The sequence below is a fragment of the Panthera uncia genome (assembly GCF_023721935.1).
Source record: "Panthera uncia isolate 11264 chromosome D3 unlocalized genomic scaffold, Puncia_PCG_1.0 HiC_scaffold_8, whole genome shotgun sequence".
NCBI classification, from domain to species: Eukaryota; Metazoa; Chordata; class Mammalia; order Carnivora; family Felidae; genus Panthera; species Panthera uncia.
The window spans coordinates 18383343-18408975 of record NW_026057586.1 but is presented as its reverse complement, the minus strand read 5'-3'; the positions used below and the strand labels follow the sequence as shown (position 1 = coordinate 18408975).

Below are 25633 nucleotides of genomic sequence, written 5' to 3'. Positions count from 1 at the left end.
TAAGCCGTTTGTTAGATATTATGTTCCATGTTACTCTAATAAGGAATAGATTGTGTGTGCTTAAGTGTGTAGATGTAGGTGTAGACACATGGTGATGCCCGGTACTTAAACCACTGTAATTATTGAATAAGAAAGTAGTGTTTTTAAACTCTTCAGATTTTTATTTTCAATTCTAAGAAACTGGATTTTGAATGCTGATTCCTACCTTCTCTGATAGAGTGACATGATGCTTTAGACAGGAAAAACTTGGAGAAACTAACCTTTTACTAATCAGTTAATAGTGGGGAAGCTTTATATGTGTCAGAAGCCTTCAGTACCCTTTCTTCTCTCAAGCCAGTATACAGAGAGGACATCCCATACCTGAGCCCAGCAAAACCAGCAGGACATCCCAATATAGTGTCTTTCGTGTGACTAAAAAGATAAAACATTAATTTTCCACTGAAAGGAAAGAAGTCATGTCACTGGGTAAGGCTTAGAGATAGGACGAAAGTATTATTGAATCCACTACTTGCTAATAAGTACCAAACAAAAAGTTTTAAAACTTAATATCTTGTTTCCTAGATTTATGAAATGTGGGTGGATGTCATAATGAATGCCCAAACAGCTTTATCAGAATATCTCTGGTTTCAAAATCCTCACATTCAAACCTCTTTCTCTCTCTCAGCCTCTCAGAAATGTAGTCGCATGGCCAGGCAGTATTTTACTCAGTTTCAAGAAAGCATTAGAGCAGTAATTAATTTCCTTGCTGTCATGTTTTACCTCCCCGTCCCATCTTTAAAAAGATAATAATGGAAAAGTTAGCTTGGTAGTATGACATCAAAGAGAAAAAAGGCAACAGTTGTGTGGTAGAATTGTGCAATATCATAAATATTTAGGGTAAGCCACTTGTTCATCTGGGCAACTCATACTGAGTATATTGAAAACTCTTTGGGGATATAAAATCATACCTTAGTTATACTTGTAATAATCTTTATTCGTATCTTCCCAGGCTCCAGCCATATGGTCATGAAATCATTATGGCAAAGCATAGATCCGGAGTTCAGATACCTAATTCAGTTGAGAAAATTAATTTAGCAAAAAAGAAATAAAAGTAAATCAGCCTCTTATAACCTTCAAATCATCCTCCCTAAGCTTTCTTTTCATGTAATGCCAAATAAGTACCAAATATGTTTACTTACACTACTGTACTCGTAGCTCTCATTTAGATAAACTGGCAAATGTGGAAGATCTATGGAACTTGCCAGATAACTTTTTCTTGTGGCTAACTTACTAATTTCATTCTAAATTATTGATATCAACTTAAGCATAACATTTATGTAGCTTTTTATGATTGTTCTGCTAGAAAGAATATTTCACTGCTTAATACTCTAATAAAATGTGAGAACATAATCAGATTGAATATGTACGCCTTTTCATCTTTTCTGTTTCTGTTCGAATAGAAGTATTTGCATAATAGTTACTCCAGCAGAACTGAATGTCCATATTAAATCTCGTTTGTATTTGACCCTGTTTATCGTTTGAAAATTCAAGGGTGTTTGTAATGATGAAGTTGTCTTTTCCTGCCAGTAATTATTAACGGGACTAAGTGGTATTCCACGTCGTTTTTCTTTCAGTTGATTTTAAGAGCCACTAAAGTGCAACAGTTTTGAAAAATCTCAGTGTATTAATTATGATCTGTTAGTTTAAAAATATATGTCAGAGCCCACTTCCACCTCCAGGTTATCTCACCTGTTTTTTTTTTGTTTGTTTGTTTTTGTTTGCGTTGTTGTTAAAATGTTCAATCCAGGTTCTACATGGTCAGCTATTATGAGCGGAATCACAGAATAGCCGTTGGAGCTCGCCACGGTTCAGTGGCCCTGTACGACATCCGGACTGGAAAATGTCAGGTAAATAAATCATTGCGACTTCCTCTCCATAAAGTGTGGAAGTTATTGAAAGGAGTGGGAGACTAGCGCTTCACCAGTTGACATGCTGAGCTGCTGGAACATTATGGATAATGCCAAAGGGATCAATAGTTTAATGAAGGACTCAGAGAATATAGAGCCCTACTGTCTTTATTCACTGGCGACGAAGGGCGGCCACAGATGGGTTCCTAACAGAGCCCAGAGAAAGGTGGTCCTGCTCACCAGCTCTTTGGCGGTAAATCTCTTCTTTCAAACAGAGTTTTCTGATTCTCCTATTTTTGCCATGTGTTGTCTGAGAAACTCTGGATGATACATTATTTTGATTAATAACTAACCAAAAATTAATTTCCCAAGTAAAACCAGATAATTTGGCAATTATAAGACAACATGCCAGCCAGAGTTTAAGAGAAGAAGAAAACCACAACAGCATTGAGTGTGGCTCTATAAAAGTGAGACTGATGAGATAATATATTATTTTTTATACTTTTATAACTCCTTGTATACTTTTATAACACTTTATTGCTGATGAAGAATCGTTCTTGATTTTGTTTTTCATCTCGATCACTGGATTCTCAAAATGTGCCAGTTGGTTAGACAGGGCACATCTGGCCCTGCTCTAGATAGAGGTGAATCAAAACTCTGAGACTTTAAATCTCTTTATCCCGGAGATCATACTATTAGCAAATGGCAAAACCAAGGCTAAGCTCCCCAGTGATTATGGTAAATTTATAGTGCTCATTGATAAATAGTTCCAAGTCATAATTTCTTATGTTTCATTGTAGCATTTATCAGTGCTGATCTATTCCACCATATTAGGAATTATATTCAACTGTATTAGGAATTTCAACTGTATTATGAAGAAATTCATAAGGCTATAGCTAAAATTTTAAACTGCCTCTTAAATTTAATCAGCATTTAATTTATTCTCCAAAAGCTCCCCTGGTTGCTTTTCATGAAACCGTAGTTCTAAGAAATGGTAACAGATGTTGGGGGGGGGAGAGTTTCAGGGTCAGACAAGTTTAGGGGAGACGACTGGAATGTTGAACACTTTTTTTTAAGTTTTTTAAAATTTTTATTTATATTGAGAAAGATATAGCGAGCAAGCGGGGGAGGGGCGGAGAGAGAGACAGAATACCAAGCAGTATATTTAGTACATTTAGACATTTTAGTGCCCCCATGATGTTTTTCCTACTTAGCTTCTTGATACCCCAAATGATCATTAGTGTTGTATGATTGAATAACGGTTACCTCCCAGCTCTGTATGAAAGTAAAGGTTACCCTTTCTTCTAATCACTCAGAACATGAAAACGAACCTAAATCTCTAAACTCAGTCTTCACTGCTTTAGCCAGTGACCAGTTATATCCAGTGACAATGGCACTTCGGGGATTCTCATAACTCTTTCATGGTGTCAGTGTTGTAGTATTTGAAATCAGTGAGTCAACAGTTGAAACAGAATACACAAGTATAGTTGTCATGTTCAGAAATGATGTCTTCTTAGGAGTGAATCCAAGGACTAGGAGTTTTGAACTGGGAATATGCAGTAACGCATTTCTTGAATTAGCTCTCCGCATCAGGTAACACAGAGAGGGGGACGGTTTCCCTAGCATGAGCGAAGACACAGAGATATGACATAAAACATGTAGAGAGGATAACTAGAAACTTCACTAGACTCTAAGGGTAGGGTTCCGATTTTGCAGGACGGTAAGGCTTATATAACCGTTATACAGGGAGCGTCACAGCTGATGGGAAGATGTGCTGTGACCTGGGCGGGGTGCCAGACTCTGAGGGGACATCCACGGGCCCAGTGGAAGCAGAGGACCCACGCCTGTGAGGGAGTGGAGGAGGAACGTGTAGGGTCCCTGTCATTGTCACCCCGTTGCTTGGTAAAGGATAGAACAGAAACACTAAGTCCCTGTCCCTTACCTTTTGGCATTGGCTGCTGCTGTTTTGTTTTGTGTTTGTTTTTGTTTTTTTAAGTCCATTTTCTCTCGACTTGTTCTTCCCAAACATAATAGAAGATTATACAAAGCCACAGAATAAATACGCATATCTGTCTGGAGCATGAATTTGACTTCAGTGTAACTCTTGCCCAGATCTGCCTGCCCCGTTTCAGTAAATTCTACTGGGACACAACCACGCTGGTTGCTTGGACGACTTGCTCGTTGTCTGTGTTACTGTCGCACTGCAAGAGCGGAACTGAGTTGTTGTAGCCACTGAAGACCATATACTATATAGTCCGCAAAGCCGAAAATATTTAGTAGATGGCCCTTTACAGAAAAAGTTTGCTGACCTGCGCCTTGGCTAACTGAGGAGGGAGGGTTAAGTCATGTAACTGCCAAGTCAGTGGAAACACTGGACTGTAATACATCAGAGAAGAATAATTAGAAACTGTGTGGCTTGAAGCCCATCTCCACCACTTACGCGTCTCATAACCTCAGGGAGGTTTCTTAACCTCTCCGAGCTGAAGTTTCCCCGCCGCCAGTGGTGATAGAAATAGTGCCTGTTACTGTGAGAAGTAAATCGTGTAATTGATGTGAAATTCTTAGCACGGTGCCCGCCAGGCAGTTAGTCTTAGTAAGTGCTGGTTGTTGTCATATTCACAGAAACTTGGAAACCCATCCCGTTGCAGTTAAGTTGCATTAACTTTAGACAACACGCAAGGTCACTTGAAACATCAGGGTGTTTGTGGACTCTGGGACTAGTTCACATTCCTCGCTGGTGGACCAGGGAAGCAGAGTGCCAGAGGCCATGCGTGGATTTCCTTCCTAAAGGCAGCGCTTGCCGGTGGTGTTAGGCCGACTCTCGGCTGATGATGGAAATCAGAACTTTGATGTTAAAAATCCTGCTGTGGTGCTGACTACGTTCTTACCTGACAAGCGCTAACAAGTGAGGAATATACCTGACTCGACTTTTGCTTAATTAAAGAAAAAGAAACGTACCTCCCTAGGAAGTACTTAAATTTTGTTGGTAGGCAGCATTCTCGATAAGCAGGCTAACGAAGTTCCGTGGATGCTTTAGAGCTACAGGTTTGTGTGTGGTTAAATCAGCGATGAAAATCCTCCCTCTGGCAATATCTGCCTTTGGTTTGGCAGACTGGATATTATGTCTCACTGATTCGCCAATCTTTTTGAAACACGTCCTTTGTGATAAATAACTGCTGGCTCTGTGCCAGTTTCTCCGAGGTACCTGTTAGCTAGTTTCCCTCATGAAGTTCTCACGGTGTCACTTGGAGGTAGCCGATCCACTCGGGTAGATCCAGATACTTACTTTCTTTGGCCATAGTGTTAGAAAAAAGGCAGTGACCTGTGGCAGAAAGTATGGCAGAAATCATCTAAATCTTATAAGAATTTTATTAAGGAAAAGTTTAAGTTCCTTCAAGAACTCATTTTTGGGAAAAAAAAAAAACACCTCATTTTTGAAGCTCATTTTTTAGTGTCTAGAACATAGTGGATGGGGGTGCCTGGGTGACTCAGTTGGTTAAGCGGCCGACTTCAGCTCAGGTCATGATCTCATGGTTCATGAGTTCAAGCCCCGCGTCAGGCTCTGTGCTGATGGCGTGGAGCCCGGACCTGTTTCGGATTCTGTGTCTCCGTCTCTCTCTCTGCCCTTTCCCCGCTTGTACTCTGTTTCTTTCTCTCTCTCTCTCTCTCTCTCTCTCTCTCTCTCTCAAAAATAAACATTAAAAAAAAATTTTAAAAAGAACATAGTGGATGCATAATAAAATACATGTTGATCAAATAAAACACGGTGAGTCTTAGGAGTAAAAAATATAGTAAGAAACATTGTATGACGTGGTAAATAAAAATAAAGTATCCTTAATTATATTAAATATATATTTGTAATCTTAGGCATAATTATATTCTGGTATGTCAGAAACCCTCCCTCCCTTCTTCCTCTAATTGTTGTTTCTAAGGGATATCGGATAGGATATTTTTTCAGAAATAGCCCAGAGAACCTCTTTGTTATGAGTCATGAAAAGTACCTGTATGTGTCTTGGTGAATCCGTCTTTACTGACCCCTTTTAAAAAATGCATTTTGTAATCCTTTCTGTAGCTACCATTTGCTCCTGTCCTTTCTCTCACTAGTGTACATATTGAATGACTGGCCTGTAGCTCCTCCTTCGCCCCACACCTTCTAGCTTCCACCTTTGCAGAGCCGCTGAAACCACATACTCAGACATCACTGGGGTTCTCTGGTCCACACCATGACCAAGGGGTCCCTCTTCTCACATTCTGTCTTTTGACTTCCACAGCTCTATCACTTATCTTGATTTTTCATTTTACTGTAGCCTTAGCTGGTTTTCTTAATGTCTTGGGGTATCCTAATGTTAATTTTTTATATATATAAATTTTTAAATATTTACTTATTTTGAGACAGGTGGGGCAGAGAGAGAGGGAGGGAGAATGAGTTCTAAGCAGGCACTGAACTGTCAGCGTGCCCAACATGGAGCTTGAGCTCACAAACCAAGAGATCATGATCTGAGCCAAAACCAAGAGCCAGACGTGTCACCAACTGAGCCAGTCAGATGCCCCCAACCCCTAATGTTACTTCTTACTGCTCTACTGCCCAGAGCCTGATTTTCTTCACTCACCTGTTCTTTTTCCTGACTTTGGCTAAGAATCCGTACATTATCATTGACTATTCCTCTTAGCAGGTGAGACAGATCAGGTCTACAGCCTGGGCTCAGCCTAAACTCCAGCCCTAAGGCTTTTATCTGCTAGACATTTCCATTTCGCTTCTTGTCATTGTTTCAGATTCAGTGTTTTAGAAAATCTCTCCAAGGCTACATTCTACCTGCTTCTTTCCTAACCTGCCTTTTTCTGTTAAGGGCCTAATTATATAATGATATCACAATTCCTATTCCTTGTCCTTCACCCATTCATACCCAGTCACTGAGCTCAGTCAACTTTTCTTAGCAATATACCTGAAATCTACCTTTTCTTCTGCTAACAACCTAAATTAGGCCCTTGACCTGTGTGCTTCAAGGTCTTTGAGATTCTGGCCTTGATTGTCATACATAATCCCCTCCTCCTCTGAGCTCCGTTTTATTCAATAACACTGTGCCGTGCTGTCCCCTGTCTTGGTCCTCTCCCAGGGTATGTAGGAAAGCATTCAAAAATATCTGTAGGATGATCTGTTGCAAACACAGTAAAGATTTCAAGAAACGCCCCTTTCCCATTACACTTCTCTTTAGATTGTATTGAAATGTCTGATTTCACTGAATATATACAGCTGTACACTTGCTGTATATTTATAGGTGAAGTGCTGCTGGTTAACAGAAATGCTGAGGATAATCCACATTAACATAATGAAAATTGGCCCTGTTTTCATTAACGTTTCTATAGAAATTTATTTTCCTTTGACCTTCCTTTGAATTCCTTACACCCCCGTGAATCTATATGGCCTTCTCAAATTCTTTACTTCTACCATATTTCTGGTTTGGATAAATTATAATTATTTCTTTAATAGCATTTGTGACCTACCAAATTTGATATTAAAATTAATTAGCAAGTTATATATCTATGTCTAATAGCAGTATTAGAGCAGATTCTGGAGGCAAACTGACTTGGGTTTGAATCCTTGCTCAGCCCTTATTAGCTTTGTGGCCTAAGCAAGGTACTTAAATTCTTTATGCTTTAGGGTTTTTATTTTTTGCCTATAAAATGGACATAATAATTCTCATAACATTGTGTTGTAAAGATTAAAAGAATGTATATAAAGCAAATGTCAGCCAATAGTAAGGGCTTAAAAACTGTTACCATCATAATTATTATTTAGTCATTAGTTAAATAATCAGTCAGCCTCATTCTGTTCACTCCTGCTGTTGTACGTTATACTTCATACCAAGTAAATCTATTACAATTTCTTTCTTATGATTTTCTTTGCTGCTGTTTCCAGGACTACTTGATTAATCTTGCAAGTAGAATGAATGGAATATCAAGCCAAGTAATTAGCAGATTTCACCATTTGATCTGTCCTCATCCATTTATGTTTAATAGTTGTCCTTTTGTTTATCCTGATTTTCCATACCATTAATCTGTTGTCCTACTGATACACTTTTTTTCAATGATTTTTTAAAAATCATTACAAATACTACTTTTAGTGTTACTGCTATATAAGAATCTTTTCAAGTAAAGTAATTTTAGGCCAATTTTTAAATATACTATTCTCAGCTGCCAGCATAGCTCAGTTTTTGGCCCATCTGATTGCGTATGTTTAAAGTCTTCTATTAATCACCACTGGATTTGTTTTTAAGAACTTTATTACTATGTAATTTTCCACACCTGTTTTCTTCATCCTTTTTAAGATATAAAAGATGAAGTCAGTAATTCAGCCATTTGATTATTATTATTTTCAGTTTCTCACTTGTTAGCATAATTTTTTTGTAGTTTTTCTCGGTTTCAACAGGAGTGGTTGTGAGTGTTCTCATTCTCCCTCATTTGCATATGATGTGTTCCTTATCCCTTTGTTACTTATCTATTGAAATTCAGTCTAGTTCATTTATAAACTTAACCTTTTTATGTAAACCACAAGCCATTTTTATGATCCATAGGTGGGTGGCTGCTTTCATAACTCAAAAGAAAACTGTCGTTAGAATCTTAACTAGTTTTTATTAGGTCTAAAGTTGGTGTAAAATTTTTTATTCTGCTTCATCTCTGGATCTGGCAGGCTATCGCCAATGCCTGATTCGGTTTCTTCTTTTTGCCAGCATGAAGCTTCCCGTAAGTTTTTTTTTTTTTTTTCCTCTCTCGGACAGAAGTATTTTGTTTTCTTTTTTCTTTTTTTTTTTTACTTTTTTTTTATTTAATTTTTTTTTAATTTACATCCAAATTAGTTAGTATATAGTGCAACAATGATTTCAGGAGTAGATTCCTTAATGCCCCTTACCCATTTAGCCCATCCTCCCTCCCACACTTCCTCCAGTAACCTTCTGTTTGTTCTCCATATTTATGAGTCTCTTATGCTTTGTCCCCCTCCCTGTTTTTATATTATTTTTGATTCCCTTCCCTTACGTTCATCTGTTTTGTCTCATAAGTCCTCATATGAGTGAAGTCATATAATATTTGTCTTTCTCTGACTAATTTCACTTAGCATAATACCCTCCAGTTCCATCCACGTAGTTGCAAATGGCAAGATGTCATTCTTTTTGATTGCCGAGTAATACTCCATTGTATATATATCCCACATCTTCTTTATCCATTCATCCATCGATGGGCATTTGGGCTCTTTCCATACTTTGGCTATTGTTGATAGTGCTGCTCTAAACATTGGGGTGCATGTGCCCCTTCGAAACAGCACACCTGTATCCCTTGGATAAATACCTAGTAGTGCAATTGCTGGGTCGTAGGGTAGTTCCATTTTTAGTTTTTTGAGGAACCTCCATACTGTTTTCCACAGTGGCTGCACCAACTTGCATTCCCAAGTATTTTGTTTTCTTTGACAATAATCTGCTGATACCTAGCCAGTCAGAATTGAGTAATTTGGATAATTTCCATCCTCTCCTTGAGAAGTCTAGATACAGTGTTTGAATGATTAGCATTTACATGAGAACAAGAGAAGAGGAAGAGGTGTGGCAGCTGGTGAAAGAGGAAGTCTACCTGCTTTTTTCTCTGGCATTCCATTTTTTCCCAAAATGAATTATATTGATTGCTTCTTTCAATTATAAATGTAATTCGTGTTCATTTAAAAAATAACCTGAAGCAGTAACAAAATATTTAAAGCGGAAAGTTAAAGCCTACTGTTACCTGTAGTTTAAATTCCTGTTTTAGCTGTTTGAATACTTTGAGTCTTGTTTCTGTAATATACAAATAATATTATTCCCTCCCTCTTCCCCAGTATAATAGTTTCCTGCAGCCTGCTTTTTTTTGTACTTAACAGTGTTTTATCTCTTCCTGTGAGTCCGTATATCTCCTTCAATAATAGCAAGTATGTAATGAATGCTTACTTTTAGCTGTAAATAAAACAGGCATACTGCCCTCAACTAGCTTCTGTTCTAGTGAGAGGAGAGGAGACAAGTAAGAAACTAACAAGGAAATATCAGGTAGTGGTAGGATAATACAGTGGAATGACTGGGTACCGCTTTAGGGACTCAGGGGTGAGCACATTGAGGGGATGGCATTTAACCTCAGACTGTGCCACCATCTAGAAGAAGGGCATTATAAGGAGCAGGTAGTATAGAGAGTAAGGTTTGAACAGTGAAAAGTTTGGGGAACAGAGAAAAGGCAAGTGCAGAGGGCACTGATTTTGTGAGCAAGTGGAAGATAGTTTTGAGATGGCATGGGATAGGAAAGGAAGAATTCCAATCCAGAAGGCCAAGGTGGGGATCTCGGATTTTATTCTAGTATGATGAAATGCCTTCAGCAAATTTTAAGCAGGGAAATTATATGATCTGTATTTTAAAATTATTTTGTATCTGTTGTTTTTGGAAGGCTTTTGTTCTTTATTTCACAACATTGGATTCATAGGAAATACACTACTCTGAAAGTTAAAAAAAAAATCTTAGCGCATCATAGCTAGAATTCCCAGGTGACAAACATTAATCTAGCGTGTTCCTTATAAAATGTAAAATACTTTATATTTTTCATGTAAAATACTTTAGAAAACTGTTTTTCTATTGATGAAATATTCAAATTGAATCCAGCTTTGCGTTCTTACAAACAAGGATGCAGTAAACATCTTTGAATATGTCTTTATACACCAATACTTTTTTCTCTGTAAGATAGGTTCTAAAAATTGGAATCGGTGTGATCCATTTTTCTTTTAAAAGATTGCTTGCTGCTGAGGTGGGAGTCGGGTTGTTGCAGTGGAAACGGAGAAAAGTGGAAAGACGAAGGAGAGCCACCAGGTTGTGGTGATTGTTCACATGTAGGTGCGGTGCGGGGCTGTTAAGGGGGAGGCGGGGGTGAGACAGAAGAATTCAGGGTGATCCAGGTGTGAGCCATGAGCAGCTCTTACAGATGGATTATGATGCCGTAACAACCGGGAGAAAAGCAGGCTGGGAGTAGGAATGAAGTTCAGGACGTCAGCATTGGACACATTAAGTGCAAAGGGCTGTTTTAATCGGTTTGGATGACTGCATAGTATTCCAAAACACAGATGTAGGAGAGACCATTGACCAGTCCTCTATCAATTAACATTTAATTAGCCCAATTAACATTTAAGCTCTCTACCCTGCCTTTCTCACCATTACAAACAGTGTTGCATCGAATGGCCTAATTTACATAACTTTTCATGCCTATCTGATATGTTAGAGTAAATTCCTGGTTGTAGAGTACCAAGTCAGAAGATTTCTGCCTCTGATTGCCAGAATGCTCTGAAACTTGAAACTGCCCACAGTTGATGGGCATTAGTTTTTCACACCCTCCCTAATATTCCTGTGAATAACAAACAGAATGACTCTTGAACCACAATTATTCTTATAAAAAATGAAACCTCACAGTTTGTGTGTTTTGCCTCTTGTATTTGTCATCCTATTCAACAGACAATTTATCCATTTATTGAGGAGTTATCATTCATCTTATCTTTTAAAGTATTATACAAAAATAAAGTTAAAATTAAAAAATTTTATGATGGCTCTTCTCTGTACCAGATACCATATTATAAGCAAGATAGCAACAAAATAAATAGGAACTGTTCCTACCTTCAAGGAGTTTATGATTTGGTATGTGAGATAAGACATAAGCCCATAATTGAAATACTGTGATCATGCTTTCTAGCAGGGCAATCTAGAATGCTGTGGGAGAACATAGGAGGCACGCTAGCCCAGACTTGCTTAGGAATCTCGGGAGAATGGTCTGGAAGGGTTCTCTAAAGGAGAGGGCATCTGAATTGAGCCATTAGCAATTAGAAAAGAGGAAAGGGAAGGGACATTATGCCAGGCAGAAGGCATAATTCTGCATAATTTACAACATCTGCAAAGCCCAGAGGAAGAAGAAAGCTTAAGGGAAGCTTGCTTATGAAAAACCAAAAGCTTTGTCCCAGATTATGTGAATGGTTCATGTCATAGCAATTTTCAGATTAGCATTACACCTGGAATTGCATAAATCTTCAAACAGTTTTTCCAGTAGATCAGTAGAGACACCCTTTATCTGTGACTTATTAAATACTAAGTCAGTAACAGATTTTGTAAAGTTATATGCTGTTAGCAAAGTGTTAAAGAAACGACTGAATGCTGGCTTTCTCCATAAATAATATTTTATTTCCATAAAAGAATAGTTTTCCATAAATAATATTTTTAAAAAGGGGCTTGGCAAGATATGAAAATGTTTTCAGCATGAGATTTAAAGCACTCTAGTGAAAATAAACCATATAATTCTCTCTAATACGTTTAATTTTGGCAAGCAGTCTAAGGCTACTATATATCAAAAGAAAGCTAATATTCAAGACTTAACAAAACTGTCAGCAAACACACCTATATTAATAGAAGTTTGGAAAACAATATGTTCTTCTCTCTAAAAATAACAAAGATTTTACTCGTAGTTAGAAGGAGCTGTGGACCTTAGGGATCTGGTGGACAGTAAGATTGATGTTTCTTTAAGGCAGAGTTTTGAAGCTTCGGGCACAGTTTTCACTGAGCAGAAGTCTATAACGCTTATACATCAAGGGCACTTATGTGGTGATTGCAAAAATTGCAGTGACAATTGACTACAGTACTTAGTCAGACTGTGACATTTTAGGTATTTTCTTCCTGTTCTTTTCAGCAGCTGGTTTTATGGCAGGTGCAACCAGAAATATGGCATCGGGGGTGATAGTAAGATGAATGGTTGGGGAAGACAATGGCTTCCCAACACCGTGTTGAAGAATTACCTAACAAGCTTCCTGTTTTGAAAGTGAAATGCTATTTAGAGAAGAATCTCTGGGAAGAGAAACAGATATCTGGAGCAGTGCTTGAAATCAGGCCATCATTTATTCTGGAAGTTTAAACATTTTTGAAGAATATTTTGAACTGACTGTGTGTGTTTCTGTTGTTTATCTCCTCTTATCACTCGCTGAGTATTTCTTATATCTGTGTTACACTTTGAATGGTGGCATTCAGGATTTTTGCACCAAGAAGGAAAATTAAAATACTTGGTAATATCTGTAGTTGGAAATACATCAGTCAGAGAATTCTGTTTACAAGCCCAGCAGAGTTGTTACAAGCATTTCAACATCCTTGCACAAGCTTAGATAGACTAACGTTTATTTTTAATCCCAAATTCACGTTTTATCTACATTTCTAAATGCCATTCAATTTCCTTGCTAGCTGTCTCTTTTTCCTCTTAACACATAAAAAAAAATGAAAGTGCACATGTGTATGTATATATGTATGTGTGTTCAGGTATTTAGATATCCCATGTATACTTAGTATATAAAATTAGAAAATATTAGGTGAGTCACAGATCATTGAATTCATTCTGGATGCATTGCTTTGTAGTCTTTGTATCCACTCTTGATATATAAGGTACTTAGAACAAGGACTGGCATGTAGTAACCATTCAATAAATTTGATTCATAAGTACCCTAAAACACATATGAGGGCATGCCTCTATAGCTCATGATAGGTTCTAAATAGATGTTGATGATTTAAATGAGCTTTCTGTCAAAATTTGGTAGCTCCTATCCTAAATAGAGCTCTTGATGGAGTTCACATCTAAGTGGGGGAGGAGGTCAGAGGAGGTACATAAAAGTCCCTGGATCTAGCAGAGTCAGCCCCAGAAGCTGCTCGGTTAATCAAAAATGTTGCTCAAGTGTGGAATCATGTAAAATTATATGTATCTTAAACATTTCATTTTAATTTAGATCCTGTCAAGATAATTTTATTTTTCTTCTCTTGATGTGAGACCAGCGCTTTTCCTTTCTATAATTGGACCACTGATTATAGTTCTAGAACATTCTTCCTGAGCCATGCCATCTTCTGTTTAAGTAAGTTGAGAAATTAAAGATACATATAAAGCAGTCTCAGAGTATCAGAGACGCCTGGGTGGCTCAGTCAGTTAAGCATCCGACTTCGACTTCGGCGCAGGTCATGACTTCACCATTCCCAAGTTCGAGCCCCATGTCAGGCTCTGTGCTGACAGCTCAGAGCCTGTAGCCTATTTCGGATTCTGTGTCTCCCTCTCTGTCTCTGCCCCACCCCCACTCATGCGCACACGTGTGCTCTCTCTCCCTCTCTCTCTCTCTCTCAAAAATAAAAATTAAAAAAAAAATTTTTTTTAAGCAGTCTCAGAGTATAATCCTAGATGTTTATACTTTGCCCGGTCTTGTGCATTTGTCTCACACCTAATTTCATGAGTGTGTCTATGTATCTGTCCTTCTAGAGCCATCTTCCCACTGGTACTTTATAATTTCATCTGATATCTATTTCAACTGCCTATTTACGTTGACGAGCACAAGTAGCATGGCTTTGGTTAACTCCAGGTCAAAGAGCGCCCACCTCGGGGGAGCAGTGGTGAGTGAGCCTGTTGACTGCTGGCATTCCTCAGGGAGTGGGCATCAGTCAGGATGCTTTACAGAGGGAATAGAGTGTATTGGTTAATGCCAAGCGTCAGTAAAGTCAAGGTCATTTGAGAGACATTCTGTTGCACGGTGCCCAGAAGTATTTACGCGACACCATGGAATGCAGAAGGGAATGAATGTGACCACTCCTGTGGGCGAGGTGTTTCCAACCCAGCAGAGATGACAGAGATGAAACGAGTGAGTGCGATCAAGGGTGTCGGTGCCACCACAGAGGGTGACAGGCCACCAGGTAGGAAAGGGTGAGTCCCGTGGAGGTAGGAAACAAGAACAGGAAAAGGTTCCTGAAGAAGGTGACATGTGAGTTGCATCTTGGGTAGCTGTTCCGTAGGCACACGTGGAGGAAGAAAACTTTTCGGAGTGAGGGTGAAACATCAGTAGTAGTGCAGAGGCATATTGTTTAGCTTATGTGCATCCCAGGAACTTTAGCGTTTGGGCTGTGCTGGGAGCAGAGGCTGCAAGGGAGTGTGGAAGTGAGAAGGGAAGAGACAGAAAGCCAGCGGGGAGGAGGGGTGACATGGTGGGAGGCCTCTCCTCGATGGATTGCTCCATAGTTTCAGTGCCATAGGTCAGCAGAGACAAACTCAGAAGCCTACACAGGTAAGGCAGGGAGCATGAATTAATAGAACAAAGTAAGCCCACTTGGTTTATCTTTCATTTTTCCATGGTTGATAGCACTTTTCCAAAGAATGTTTATCATTTTTTTTAAGAGCGGGTTTGTTTGTTTATTTTGAGAGAGAGAGCATGTGCAGGTAGAGGAGGGGTGGAGGGAGGGCCAGAGAGAGAGAGAATCTTAAGCAGGCTCCATGCCCCCAGCGCAGAGCCCAAATGCAGAGCTGGAGCTCACAACTGTGAGATCATGATGTGAGTCGAAGGACGCTTAGCCGACTGAGCCACCCAGGCGCCCCAGAAATGTTTATCTTTCTAACACTACTCTCTGGAAAACAGCAGTGTAAGCCTTTAGTAAAATGCTACGGGCTATTCTCCTTGAACAGTAGGGATAGAACTGGGAGGGGGGGGCTGCTGTGGTGCCTGTGTAGACAGATCAGCTGCAGCTCAGTTCCTGTCAGTGGTGCCGTGTGGAATTGTGGACCTAGTGTTGCCTTATCTTCTGATTTTTCAAGAGGGCTGAAAATACAGATTTTTATTTAAAACTCTCCCAGTTTTTCAACGCTAGTGACTAATCTAAATGTCTTTAGAGTCAGTACTATGCTGAATGCATAGTGGCACATCCAGAGGGACCGTCGGAAGTGTTTGAAGCAGAGGCAACCGGATCACATACTCCATTTTGGAAGTTCGCGGCTACAGAGGATGGAATGAAGAAAGTTTGTTCTGTGAGGCCTCAGTGAAGGTTCAGGCAACAGTTGATCGGGACTTAAAAGGAATCTGTGGTGGCCAAGTGAAGAAAAGGGGTAGGAAGCATGATAGAGAATAAGTAGATTCTGATAAGGCTTAAAATATAGTATCTACCCTTCTCAAAGGCAGCATATATAGTATATACACTTAAGTATATATACTAAATTACAATATAAAGTGATGCCATAATGAAAAAGTAAAAGCCACATTTTCTGGAAAAAAAAAATTTAGAAAGGGATGGGCTGTGTATAAACTGGTGGAGAAGATAGTCATGTAAGATAAAGATTTAGGAGGTATCTGGCTGGCCCAGTTGGAGCACGTGGCCCTTAATCTCGGGGTTGAGGGTTCGAGCCCCATGTTGGGTGTGGAGATTACTTTAAAATCTTAAAAAAAAAAAAAAAAGATTTAGGTTAGGCATAGGGAGGAATTTTTAAAGTAAAGGACTTGTGGAATTGTTGGAAATATTTAATAGGATATTTCATCTACAAAGTAATAGCAGCCACAAAAGATGATTTAGTTTTTCATGTTTATTCATTTTTGAGAGAGAGAGAGCGCGCAAGCGAGGACTTGTGAGTCAGGAGAGAGGTAGGGAGAGAGGGAGACACAGAATCCAAAGCAGGCTCCAGGCTCCAGGCTGTCAGCACAGAGCCCTACCTGGGGCTTGAACTCACAAACGTGAGATCATGACATGAGCTGAAGTTGTATGCTTCACAACTGAGCCACCCAGGCGACCCAAAAGAGGCCTTAATTTAAAGAACTTATTATTTTGTATAAGAAGACATCCAGAAGTAGCTGGTAAAGTGAGCAGCTCAGTGGTATGGTCAGGGACCCCAGTCTTACCGTCTCTCTGTTTTGCTGCATTCGGTGTGTTGGTCTTGGGCTAGACGGCCACCACAGACCTAACCACCTATGCAGAGAATACCATCCAGAGGCAGTAAGGAGAAACTTTTAAAGTAAATACCCACCCTGAGAAAACCTTGTGTCTCAATCGACCAGAACTGTATCACATGCCCATTTTTAAACCTGTTGCTGGCAAAGTAAACAGAATTATCATGACTGACTAATTGAAATTCATCCCTGAGATAACAAGAAGGCTATCATCCTCCCTGAACACAGGGTTTTAGTCTTAGGAAGGCAACCAACCTCTTTAAACGAGTGTCCTTACCTGTAAAATGGGAACAATTTTAGGTCTTCTTGAGGATTAGTTGAGCTAACGTATGTAAGATATTTAGTGTCATGACATTTTAAGTGTTCAGGAAATGGTAGTGGTTGAGATGGCTAATAGTCATCTTTGAAGGTTCGAGTTTCTGAGCTCGAAAGAGACTCTAGTCTTGTTTTAGGAATAAAATTCTTGGGGCTCCTGGGTAGCTCAGTCGGTTAAGCGTCTGACTTTGGCTCAGGTCATGGTCTCACGGTTCATGAGTTCAAGCCCTGAGTTGGGCTTTGTGCTGACAGCTCAGAGCCCGGAGACTGCTTTGGATTCTGTGTCTCCCTCTCTCTCTGTCCCTTCCCTGCTTGTGTCTGTCTCTGTCTCTCTCTCAAAAATAAATGAACATTAAAAAAAAGTTTAAGAATAAAACTCTTGAGGAGTGTGTGGGTAGCTCAGTCAGTTGGGCATCTGACTCTTGGTTTCAGTTCAGGTCATGATCTTACGGTCTGTGGGTTTGAGCCCCACGTCCGGCTCTGCACTGGCAGTGTGAAGTCTGTTTGGGATTCATTCTCTCTCTCTCTCTCTCTCTCTCTCTCTCTCTCTCTCTCTCGTTCCCTGCCTCTCCCCCTCCTTCCCTCCCCCTTCCTTGCTCTCTCTCTCGCTCTCCCTCTCTCTCAAAATAAATATAAATAAACTTAAAAAAAAAAAAAAGAGAGAGAGAACTCTTGAGTCACCTGGCTGGCTTAGTCGGTAAAGCATGTGACTCTTGATTTCAGAGTCATGAGTTCAAGCCCCGCCCCACATTGGGGGGTAAAGTTTACTTTAAATAAATAAATAAATAAATAAATAGATAGATTAAAAAAAATTTTTTTTTTAATTTAAAAGAATAAAACTCTTAATAGGAAACATTTTAAAACGAGCTGGACTAATATAAAATTACCCTAAAAGAATCAACTTTCCCTTTTATTCCTATAGAAACAATGAGCTGGGATAAAAAAGTACAGGATAAGCCTCAAGAGATCTGGTGCTGTTCTTTCCTATGTACTGTCCAAAGTAAGGGCCCTTCCCTTCACTGCACTGGCAGGAGAAGATTGCTCTTGGTTACCTCACATTGTCCCTCCCTCCTCCCAGCTCAGCTGACTTGTGCTCCTTCAGACTGCTGCTAAGCACTTGAAGACAGAGTAGATGCTTAGACATAATTCTCATTTATTCGAATGTTTAACTACTTAGGTAATTCTGCCGTTCCCCAAAGTTACATCTTAATGTAGAATATTCATTAATACCTTGAAAGGCCCTGAAACGTCCTTTAAAAGGAATTTCAGGGGCGCCTGGGTGGCGCAGTCGGTTAAGCCTCCGACTTCAGCCAGGTCACGATCTCGCGGTCCGTGAGTTCGAGCCCCGCGTCAGGCTCTGGGCCGATGGCTCAGAGCCTGGAGCCTGTTTCCGATTCTGTGTCTCCCTCTCTCTCTGCCCCTCCCCCGTTCATGCTCTGTCTCTCTCTGTCCCAAAAATAAATAAAAAAACGTTGAAAAAAAAAATTTTTTTTTAAAAATAAAAGGAATTTCAGGAGCAAGTCAACATTTGTGTAAGCCCACCACACCAAATTAAAAGCTTCTTTCTCACATATACAAGAGTGGCCCTTTGTAGTAGAAGGCCAGCCAGCTCCCATAAGCCTCTTGAATTTCTCTGGGCGAACACACCAGCATATGGCATTGTTTCTGTGTTGCTGTAATTTATGTAAATGCGTTGTCAGAGATGAATTAAAACTTATAGTTGTAAATCTACAAGGACACAGCTGTAACTCACACAGATTTATCACTTGTGGACGCGTATATCAAGCCTCTGGAATTACTGCCTCTACCGTAGACAGAGGTTAAAGAAGAAGGTAACAGCTTACATGCCATTATACATACACAGCAGTTTGTCATTCATCGGTGGTGGTAGGAATACAAAATATAGCAGGTGGACCGTCCTTCACCCAACACCATCTAATCGACAAATTGCAGTAAGAATGCCAAAAGAGAGATCACCAGATGACGAGTCAGAAAACTTCGCCTCACATCCAGTCACTAACTCTGTCACTCAGACTTTTCCAAGCCTGCGTTTACTTGGGCTCAGACTGCTTTTCAAAAACCTGTTAATACCGCCTCCGGCATGCTCTGCATGGTTTTTGCGAGGTGGCCGTACATTCATTCATTCATTCATTCATTCAACAAATGTTTATTGAGTGCCTACTGTATGTTACTCACTTGTTTTAGGCTGAAAGAAATAATGGAGGCCAACATCCTTATTTTTTGCCAAAAAGCTAAGTGAGGTCAGAAAGATGAGGTGCTTTACAGAGGATGTGAAAGAGCTTTTGGAAAATTGTGAAATGCATACAAGGGGAAATCATTATTAATTGTAAGACAAAGGCAGTACCTCCTTTATATGATGTGTGTGCTTAGCTCTCCTGATGTTTACACCTGCCTTGGAGTTCCTTTTATATATAAGTTCACTCGTATTGTTTTAGCATTGTTCTTCCTAAACCAGGTGACATATCAGAATCACATAGGAAATTTCAAACTGGATTTTCCCTACCTCAGACCTCTGAATGAGAATCTCTAAGGCAGGGCCCTAGAAGTCTACATTTTTATAGAATACTGGCAAGTAGTTCTAAGGCAGACTGGAGTTGAGAACCTCTAGGTTTACTGACTGAAATGGCAGATTATATGAGGAACAAAAAATATGTGAATTATTGTGAATTAATATTTTAGGTCCACAGGGTCTGTAAAATTAATTTTAAAAAAAAGCTTGCATCATATAGACTAAAATGGAGACTTAGGATAGCCTTAGTGGAATTTGATTTGGGTGGGAGGTATCACCATGGAAAAGGCAGTGTAGCAATATTAAAGGTTTAGGGGAGAAAAACCAGTCATAATCCCCCCCACAAAGATTTTACACTTATATGTTGCTTATTCACATGTATAGCAACTTGTAGATGTTTGTAGTCATGGTCTATATTTCCCTATATTTGCTTTGAAATATAACATAGAATTATAATATTTTAGTTTATGAGGTTTTAGTTAACTCCTTTCTGTGTAGAAATTTCTCTTTTCATCTTGAGCCGAGCTGAGGCCAGAATCCCTAGATTTTCATATTGCATTTGAGAATTTTCCTGTTACGTTAGGCCATCCCACCCTGACAGAACATTAAGCAGCTACTCTTAGTTACACGGATAGCCTCATTTTCTCCCCACAGTGCCCTTTTTGATGACTTCTCTGTTCTTCAAATTACAACAGAAGGGAGCCCCTACCAGATAAAATCACTAACTGAGAGTGTACTTACGGAAGTCACCAATATCTTATTAACCCCTTATAGCTTTGCCCCTAATTGGGAGTTTTCTTCAGTTACTCCAGTACAACACACAATTCAAGAGTTTTCTGTCTCTGAATAGCTCTCATGATATAGTAGCATCTTTTCTCTTGCAGCATCCATTCAAATAATTTATTAATTTAGTAGATATTAAGAATTTACTGTGTATCAGCTACTATGTCAGTGCTGCAAACTACTGAAATAATATCTTTCTATTTAATGGTTATGAGGAAACTAATGCCTCCTCTAGAAATAGAAGTTCATTCTTAGCTACCTTGCTTTTCTAAGTGGTGAATCCAGTGAAATTCCCAGGATGAGTCACTTCCACGTATGGGGAAAACACTCACTGAGCATTTAGTTTGTCAGTATGTCCTTAATAATATACTAAAAGGAATTATATATCAAGAAGATGTTATAGCAGAGCAACAAGAGACAAGACTAGGCCAGAGCTAGGTCACAGAGGCCCTTGTGTCATGATGAGAAATTGTGGTATTATCCTAAATGTAGTGGGAAACTATTAAGGGTTCTAAGCAAGTGACTTGATCTGATTTAACTGGTGTGTGGGGGATGAACTGAAGGAAGACAAACGCGGAAATGGGAAGACCACTTACAAGGCCATCCAAAGGTATTTCAGGCTAGAGATGACAACAGTCTAGACTGGAGGGAGGATCGTGAAGATAGAGAGAAATGAACCGATTTGAGATGAATTTGAGAGAGCGAAGTTTTGAGGATGATTTCTGGGTTTTGGTTTGAGCAACTGCATAGCTAGGGAACACTGGAAGAGGAGCAGATTCGTGGAATAAGGAGTGGTAGACAATTAATTGTGTTTTATGCTAATTTTGAGGAGCCTAGTAAACATTCACGTGGAGCTGTTACATGGCTTTAGAGACAAACAAGTAGACATCGTTGATACGTTCATGCGTTTACAGCCGTGGCTGTGGACAAACAGACCGTGAGAAGAGAAGCTTGGATAGAGTGAGAAGGGATGGGACAAAGTCCTAAAAAAGGTCACCATTTAGGGATGAGATGGAAGAGGTACATCTTGCAAAAGCATGAGAATGGGTGGTTGGAGGGCATGAAGAAAATCAGAAGACTGTTGTGTCTTAGATACCAAAAGAGGAGAGTGTCTCATAGAGGAAAAGCTACTGAAAGGTCAAGAAAGGTAAAAATTACTTGAAGCCCATCAGATTTGGCAACAGAAGGTCACTGGTGACTCTAAAAAGTAGCGTCAGTGCCGTGGTGGGGCTGGAAGCCTGACGGCAGTGATGCCATGGGCAGCCAGGCTTGCGTAGACCACTCTTTCAAGAAGCTTGGAGAAGAGAAGAGACATAGCGAGGAATAAATGTGACATCAAGAGAGTTTTGCTTTTCACGATGTTTCTCTTTTTTTAATGTGCTATAGAATATTTGACTTTTTAAGGGTAACTCCTGACCCATGGTTTACCCAAGTGAAACATTTAGCAGTAGGAAAGGGTTTAAAACAGGTATGAAAGATGCTGTTTTGGATTGACTATGGAGAAAACACTCCTGCATGTTTAATGCCAACCTAGAGAGAACACAGGTGGCATGAGATCTATGCTAATGAGAAACGAAAGACCATTCAGACAGGCCTTTGAAGCCACAGACTAAGACGAAGAGCAATACCTTCGTATCTAACTTTAATAAGGGACATTTGCCCAGGGATTTCAGAGACATGTTACTAATTTGGTGGATTTCAAACGCATACAGCTTCTGAGTATTCTTAAATGAAATTATTCAATAATCCTGTGCCTCTAGGATTAAAGGGCCCATGTTTTCTCTAAGGATGGAGCGCTATTGGCTATATATTTGACTTACCAAATATATTTAATGTAAAGATAGCATGGCCGTAGCATTCTTTTCATATTAGTGAGAAGGGTTTCATTTTGATAAGCGTAGTTTTTAGAGGTTTTCTCTTAATTTTCTCCAGACAAGAGAGGTAGGTTCAGGGTTCAGTTTGCGTTTCTGAATTTCCACCAAGAAGATGCAAATGGCCTCATAGGCTTGAGCTGGTTTTTTTTTTTTTCTTATGGTTTAGCCATCTCACCAAAGAAAGAGCTTCACTCTGATTTTTCACCTTTTCCATAACGCAAATAGAGAGCTGTTTACAACAGCCTTTGTCTGGCTTTGGCATTGATTTTAAATCACCTGGATTGATCATGTGGTTATGGGACTTTAGAAAATCCCACCAAACACCAAAGCCTCTAAACACAATTAGAATTGAGGGGTTTTTGATCTGCTAGCATAATGTCTATAGGAGTCCATTTTAAATTATCTTTAACTTCTCAGGTTAGGTGGGAGAAAGCACTGTCCTAACGCATGGTGTCTGGGGTTTTGTAGATGCTCTCAAGCACGTAGAAACGTTCCTAGTTTTCAAAATGAGGAAGCAGCTAAAATCTGTCTTGGAGTGTTTCACTGCCTAGGCAGTTTCCTCAGCCAATGAGAGGAAGATATGCAAATCAGCCAGCTGTCCGGTCACACACTCCTGGTTCGCAGGACCACGCAGGACTCAGGCAAGCTGATCTCAACCAGATTTGACAAAGAGGTGGAAGGTCTAAAATGAAATAGGTCAACACAGATTCTCTAATAATAGGTAGATGTGAAGGGACGAAAAGGGATCCCACAGGAAAGCTGCTTTCTAAAGACTGCTGATATCCCTGCTTTTCATTTCAGATTTCTCCTCATCAGTGGCACCTGTGTCTGAACCTTCTTATCTGCTGACGAAACACTTCCTATTTTCCATTAATTACCTTTTAGATTATTTCTAGAAGATCAGTGTCTAACAAAGCAAATATTTATAAGGATTCAAACTACTTTAAGAAACCGACTTTGCCTTTCTTATGGGAGGTATTTTTCTAAGGCTTGTTATAGTACCTCAATTTTGTTGTCATGGTGACTAGATAATAGAATATAACTTTTCAAAAATGAAAACCTGCTTTTAACCAGATCCTTCCAACCAAGTAGTCATAAATATAGAGTTTAGAGTGGACAATTTATGCTCAATTTCTCTCCTAGCTAAAATCAAAATTTACTTTACAGATATCCGCTTTCAATAATTAAACACACACACACACACACACACACACACACACACACAGTAAACTCCCTGCCAGTCTCCTAATAGTAAAACATAGTAAGCACCAACAAAGACATTGTTGTTTTTGAATCCATATTCTTTCTAGTTAAAAAACACATGTGCCCAGAATCATCATAATTTTGGAGTATTGTTATGGTAGCGCCTTAATAAACAATATACTGTTTTCCTCAATACCTGTACATAATTGTCAGTGGAGAAAGAAAAAGAAGTCTCTTGTCAATAGCCTGAAAAAATAACATTCTTTTGAAGTGTGATTAAAATCCTGTAAGAGATCAGTGCTTTGTTTCCTAAATTCACTCACAAGACATTTTACACAATTGTTGTTTTTCTTTTTTAATATTCTTTTGATGTTATAACAATAGAAACATATTGCAGTCCTTCCTATAACATTATGTTGGAGGAATGTTTACAGTATTTCATGCTTGAGCTAGTGCACATTTTAATGCTTAAAGATGTTATTTTATCTGTTAGAAAAAAAAGCATTGATTGTAAAAAAAAAAAAAAAAAAGGAAAGAAAGAAAGAAACCTCAAAATGCTTTCCACTATGCTTTTTTCTTCCAGCAGATTTTCTCCATGTTTCAAGAAAGATGGCTTTACATAGTAACTTAGAAATAACACCTAATGATTAACAGAATGATGGATGTGACGAATCACCTTTTTCTTGAGAAATAATAAATCAACATATTCCTACCCATAAATTTTTACTGAAAAATGAAATATTAGCAGCATATATTTAACGAGGTGTCAGATACACTGTCGACCAAATGTTGCCCTCATAACCAGTGGACTACCTTAAAATGTAAAACCAGTTACATTTTTTTTATTACAACTAAAGTAATTCAAATATAATTTATAATTTTCTAAATTTAGGAGACTTTTACTCCTTGTTTTTACTCTTCTAATCATAAGCATGGACATGATCTGCTTGAGCATTATCAATATTAGACCCCAAAGTTAAGCAAATAAAACCTCCTGATGTAGAGGTTTTTACTCATGAAATTTTTAGTTAGGCTTTAATTTTAGGATTATAAACTGAAATATTCAAAAGAGTTGCCCTTTTTATACTTAAGTGGTTCCCCCTGGCCCCTGTTTAGGTAGCATTTTTTTTCCCCTTGCTCTGGTTTTATTTTTAGGCAGTCTTTATATTGAATTCTGTTTGGGTTTTCTGGAAGCTTATTTGAAGGGTGAATTTGTGAATACAAATTGATTGTTAGTTGCACAGCAAGTTTGCTTTATTTCCATTTTGGGGGTGTTTTTCCTTGAGTAGCCACAGTGTATGATGGGAAGTGGAGCAGGGCAGTGTCCTTCCCCTGGCCGTATTGATTTGCCCTTCAGCTGTGTGCAGTGCAGAGAGAACCTCAGGCCTTGTTGTTGATTATCTACACAGTGTCTCTGGGAGCATTATTGACCCATTGCCGCTGACTGCCCGTGGCTCTTGATTTTTCACACCGTCTCCATGACACTCATAATAAAACATACTATCTTATTGCAACTCAGCTCTGGGAGCCAACTGATTCAGCCGTAGAATACCACAGTGTTTCTAGAGAACATTTATTGTATGTGGGGTAAAGTGTTGTAGCAATTTTAGGATTCTGTCTTGTATAGTTTTAATAGCTACCTCTATAGCAAGATTCCACACACACTATTACATTTTTATTGTTTTAAGAAAGCCAATACTAGCTTTCCCTGTATTGTTAACAGGAATATTTGCCTTATTAGTACAAAATTAATTTTAGAACATTGACATAATGAAAGGAATATTCTGTTTTAACATTAGGCTTGACGTGTGGCTATAATATTCATTTTCAAAACTAAATTTTGAAATATATTACAAGGATTATGCTATAACTTGTACTACAGTAAATGATAGTTTTTTTCAGATTTCTGATTGTATTTGAATAACACGCTCCTAATTTACTATTTCCAATGTATTCTGCAAAGTACATTTTAACTTCTGATAGGGTATCAAGTTATAAGAAATGACATAACATCTTTCTTCTTAGTTATCTTGGAAGACTTTTTAAAATTTAGGCTGTAATTAGTAGAAAATGGATTTCTTTGAGCATATTTTTTTTTGTTTAGTATTGGAGGTTTCATAGTTTTTGAAATACCAGATTATTTTAATTTTTATTTCCTGTTTTTTCCCAATCCACAGTTAGCATTAACAATTCCTTAGTATCCTTAGTGTTGATTGGTAGTGTAGTGTTTCAAGAAAACTCCCAGAGATCCTGAGAAATAGGTTTTGATTCTTAGTACAGAGAGAAT

The 25633-nt window shown here is 38.9% G+C and overlaps 1 protein-coding gene across 4 annotated transcripts in view; it reads left to right on the top strand.

Moving 5' to 3' along the window:
• Positions 1 to 25633, top strand: part of WDR7 (WD repeat domain 7) — a 353598-nt gene that overhangs the window by 279864 nt on the left and 48101 nt on the right. For all 4 annotated transcript variants that reach the window (XM_049619906.1, XM_049619908.1, XM_049619907.1 and 1 more), the window contains one exon: positions 1787 to 1886. In XM_049619906.1, coding sequence (XP_049475863.1) covers positions 1787 to 1886 — 100 coding nt within the window. The remainder of the gene's footprint in view (positions 1 to 1786; positions 1887 to 25633) is intronic.